At 47.4% G+C, this 4,984-nt stretch overlaps 1 protein-coding gene across 1 annotated transcript; it reads left to right on the plus strand.

Annotated features, from left to right (window-relative positions):
• Nucleotides 1-332: 332 nt before the first annotated feature.
• On the plus strand, nt 333-4,769 carry errfi1a (ERBB receptor feedback inhibitor 1a; the record flags this gene model as incomplete). The annotated part of the gene is made up of 4 exons (XM_083892598.1): nt 333-450; nt 3,190-3,409; nt 3,500-3,588; nt 3,679-4,769. The coding sequence occupies exons 2-4, from the start codon at nt 3,258-3,260 to the stop codon at nt 4,767-4,769; spliced, it is 1,332 nt and encodes a 443-aa protein (XP_083748724.1). The 5' UTR covers nt 333-450; nt 3,190-3,257.
• Between the last annotated feature and the right edge of the window lie 215 nt (nt 4,770-4,984).

Genomic DNA, 4,984 nt, shown 5'->3' on the forward strand with positions numbered 1-4,984 from the left:
TATACACATATATATATAGATCAATATATAGATAGTATATGTGTGTGTTATAGTCACTTAGTGCTCTGTCGGCACACACACACATACGGTCTAAACGTCCACTGAGGACACCGCTGTAATAAAAAAAAAGGGAGACTGCGCCTTTAAGGGCAAGTGCGCGTCAGGGCGGAGTCAGAGCGCGCGTCGCCAGTGGGCTGAAGCCTATAAGAGAGAGAGAGAGAGAGCCGCTCACTACAATACACGACTTATCTTCAAAAGTGGCACATTACAATGTGGCCTGTGAGCGTCAACATGTCGCTGTTGTCTCGTCCCTGATGCGACAGGAGTTGTGAAGAGTATAAAACAATAAAACAAAAAAAAAAAGAAGAGTTAAGAAGACACAAAGACGCCAGAGGAGCGAGACTTTACCAACACTGAGCGGAGCGGAGCTTATTCCACAAACTCATTTGGGTGAGTTTTCAAATGTGTGGAGCTTATTGTGTTAGTGTGTGACTCGTTATTGATATTATATCAGCTTTTAGTTTGAATATTTATATATATTTACATGTGTGTATGTGTATATGTGTATATGTGTGTGTGCGTAAAGCTGTGTGTTAGAGGAAGTCACCCCACATGCTGGATATTTTTATTTTATTTTATTACGTGTATCTAATGTAGTAGTATAATAAGTGGCAGATTTGTCAACAATTGTCTATTGTCATGTTTTGTTGTTGTTGTTGTTGTTTAAATTGCCCAAATAAATATACATTAAAACATTACTATGAAGCAAATGCAAACTACTATAAAGTGGCACAATTCTTTTATTGGTGTATTTTTGTGCCATTTTTATCTGATTATTAAAGAAAATGAGTGGGGGGGGGGGGGTAGTAATCAATAGATTATCATAGATAGATAGATAGATAGATAGATAGATAGATATCTGACTTGTGTGTTGTGCAGTGAGTCACCTGCTCCAGCGCCTTTTTAACCATTACATTATCTCAATCCAGTAAAGTGAGGGGGTGTGCGCGCTGTTTGCTTGCCGCACAGGTAGAGCGGGTATGGTTGCTCGGAAACCGCTGCAGGGGTGTCATGAGCGGGGTGTGAACTGCTTCTTTCAAGGCCCTTGTGTGTGCGTGTGTGCGTGCGTGTGACTACACTACAAACCTGCTGCCTGTGTTTTACATCACAAACACAGACAATAGCAGCAGCAGCAGCAGAGGCTGTAGAAATGATCAGAATTGTTGACTTTGCAGACTTTTTTTGTTTGTTTCTTGCTCGTGCCTCTCTCTCACACATCATTTTTTTGTGTCCTAACCCTGTTGCCTGTAAATGCTCCCTGTGGTTTCCGCTGCCAGCATGAACCGTCTTGTGCACCTGTTGCAAGAGGAAACACTGGCCCCCCGGGGATTCATTATCGAGGATCATGTTGCTTCCCGTTCCCCCCGCCGAACCCGAATCGACGGCCCTGGGGCAGAGGCAGGATGGCATGCCTTGTTGGGCAAGTTTGGCTCGGGCCTGATGTCCCAGGCTTCTTGTTGTTTTAGAGCTTTGTTTCCTTCACCAGCTGTCAGGGCAGCACATAAATATGGCTCATAGGAGACCAGGAGCGAGGGGTGGGTGGGTGGGTGGGTTGGTTAGGTGGGGGGGCCCCCACGTTGTTCTGCTCAGTCAACACTCCCACATTATTTGGAAGACAGCGTGTGTGTGTGTGTGTGTGTGTGTGTGCACACACCTCATTTGTGGTCTCCAGCAGAGATAACCACCAAGGGTTATGGATGCACCTGTTTTCCGGCATTCTGAAAAACAGGATGAATGGTTTTAAGGCGACTGAGAGTCATGAGATTTGCTTCAGCAATGCACAGCGAACTCAAGCCGCGGTTTACACTGAAGACGCCACGATATCCACTTTCCGTCTTTCCATGGAAACCACGTTCTTAAGAGGCTGCGTTGTGCGTTGTCCCAGTGCGGCAAACAAAACAAAAAACCCCTCCACCGAATCCGATTCAGGGTCCCAGTTTGTCTCCGAACCCACAAACATCAGCGGTTGTGCTGCCCAGCTTCCTCCTCTCTCTCTTTCTCTCTGAATGCAGTAGACGTTGTTTACTCAGCGCCGCTGACACATACTTGACGTGACAGGGAACATTCAGAGGTGATGTGACATGAGGAGCTCTTGCAACATCGATCCGCGGTAACAGGACGAGCCCCGATCCTCTGCTGTTCAGGACAAGTGAGATTGCAGCGAGCGGAAACGCGGAGCAGATCAGAGGGCTCGCGTGAGGGCTTTGCTTTTAAAGATGCGGCGCAAAACCTGTCATTATACGTACAAGCCTGTTATTCTGCGGCCGCCTCATTTCATACCCCGAGAGGGCTGAAAGTGTGTAAAAGTGTACTTTTTTTGTAGAAACAAATCAACACATAAGCGGTATTCTTAAAATGTAGAAGGAGAAAATAGTACACGTGTCCCTCATGTAGATTATGGAGTAGGAAAGTGTTGCTTTTTTAAATTAATATATGTTTTTGGTAACACTTTAGATGAGGGAACACATATTCACCATGAACTAGGTGCTTACTAACATGCATATAAGTCGCATACTAGCCCTTTATTAGTACATACATGTACACGTAATGTAGGAAAAATCTTAATTCATGTCATAATAGAGGTAGAATACAGTTATGTAGAATCAGGTGCTTAATAATGACTAATAAAGGGCTAGTATGCAACTTATATATGTTAGAAAGCACCTAGTTAATGGTGAATATGTGTTCTGTGTAGTTTTTATATATTTTCCTACACTGGGAGTGCATTGGATTTGGACTTTTTATTGATTCACTTCCTGTTCAGATTTTAAAAAAACAGTCTGTACTGAGAATTTTGAATAGACTACTGCTTTTATCTTAACCTGTTTTTTGTTGTTTTTTAGTGATGCCGCACTTTCCCCATGCATTTCATTGGAACAAGCACAAAACTCTTGCATCACTTAAATTATGACACTAAAACAGGTGTCGTAATTGATCAAGCTACGTTTCTGTCCTTCCTATCTTTTACAGGAGAGTTTTTCATGAAAACACAAGAAAAGACGAGGCTATGATTAAATATGTGTTCAATGTACTTTGATTTCTAATGCCCGTCGTCTCTGTTTGCATATCACGTCTCCTGCGTCTCTTCCCCTGCATCACTCTTGATTGTGTCCTGGTTCCTGTTTGCAGGTCTATCAGAAGCGGGTGCGATTTGGGCAAGCTACCCGGGGGGGCGATCTGAGTGTTTCCTGGCTTTGATGCGACCCGAGTGTGCCTGGAGCATGTCCACAGTGGGTCTGACTGCCCAGGAGATCTCTTTTCCCATAGAAAACCCCTTCCTGCGGGGCAGCTACTGTCACAGCATGGCTGGATCCAAATCCTCGTGGAGCCATCGCCATGAGCTGAACAAGTGAGTTTTGTTTGTCCAGAATCTACGTGACGCGCTGGAGAGGTGCGTGAACCGAAGCTTGACAACGTTCTTCTTCTTGTTCTTCAACAGCTTCTACTTCAGTATGAACAGTTCGCACACAGATCACAGCCCTCCAACTCAACACAAGGGGCCGCCACCATCGTCTATAAGTTACGAGAGTAAGTCCGTGATCTTCATAATGACAAATGCGATATAAGGCACAACAGGGTGTTTTTCACAAATGACATAATGTGATTTCTCTCCGACAGGACATAAACACAGTCCCCAAACACAGAGGTTACCGTCGAAGAAATACCGGCCGTCCCATCTCTCCCTGACCTTCAGCGCTGAACCCTCCACCCCGAGTCCCGTCGACGACGACCAGGTGGTGCCCTCGTTCCAGAGGCTCTCGGTGTACGAGTGCAACAGCCCGCCGCAGACGCCGGACAGATGCTCCAAGCCTCTGCCCCCCATCCCTCCGCACAAAGACGTGTCCCTGGAGCAGGCCGTGGACAGCGAGGTGGAGTTTTTCACCAATTCGGACGACAGCTGCTGCCTGGTTTCTGACCAGTATCCAAAGACCTCTCTTTTTCGATACGGACTCCACAGCAGGAGGAGCTTTAGGGACTGCGGGAAGATCAACTACGCGTACTTTGACGGACCACAAACTCATAAACAGCCTGAGCAGCAGCAGCAGCAGCAGCAGCAGCAGCAGCATCATCATCGGACACATCCTCAGAAGGAAGTACAGGAACACTATGAGCAGCAGCAGCAGCAGCAGCAGCAGCAGCGACGGGAACGGCCTGAGCCGGCGGTGTGTCAGAGACAGCAGGACAAGGCTCAGCGGAGGCTACGGCGCTCTCACTCGGGCCCGGCCGGATCTTTAAACAAGCCCTCGCTGCTGCGCCTCACTTGCTCCAAACGCCACACTCACAGCATGGATAAGGCGGAGGTGCCGCCCCCTATCCCCCCTCGAATGAAGACCGGAGATTACCGCCGCTGGTCAGCAGAGGTCTCGTCCGGGGCGTACAGCGACGACGACAAACCCCCGAAGGTTCCGCCGAGAGAACCTGTGTCCACGGGGAGCTCTCGCACCCCGAGTCCCAAGAGCCTCCCGACTTACATTAACGGGGTGATGCCCCCGACGCAAAGCTTCGCACCGGACCCCAAGTACGTACGGTGTCGAGGTTTGCACAGACAGAACAGCGAGTGCTCGCCGTACATCATTCCCGTCATGGTGGACGGCGAGAAGGTCAGCAACACACATTACTATCTCCTAGACAAGAGTGCGGTTCCCAGCACGGACGTATCGGACTCAAACTACGACAGTCACACCAGGCGGAACGTGGATTTAGTCTGAACACTTTCTTTTTTCGGTGTGTGTGTGTGTGTGTGTGGAAGTAGCAGAGCGGACTCTACTGTACATGAGCGGAATAAAAAACCACTTGACGTAACGGTGAAACTGGACACTTAACAACCCACAAATTGCTGCTTTTCCTTTATATATAGTAGATATATATATAAATATTTTTTTTTTTTTTTGGTTGGTAACCCCCCCTTTATGTATTCTGCTCA

Source organism: Microchirus variegatus, assembly GCF_963457635.1.
Source record: "Microchirus variegatus genome assembly, chromosome: 7".
Classification (NCBI taxonomy): domain Eukaryota; kingdom Metazoa; phylum Chordata; class Actinopteri; order Pleuronectiformes; family Soleidae; genus Microchirus; species Microchirus variegatus.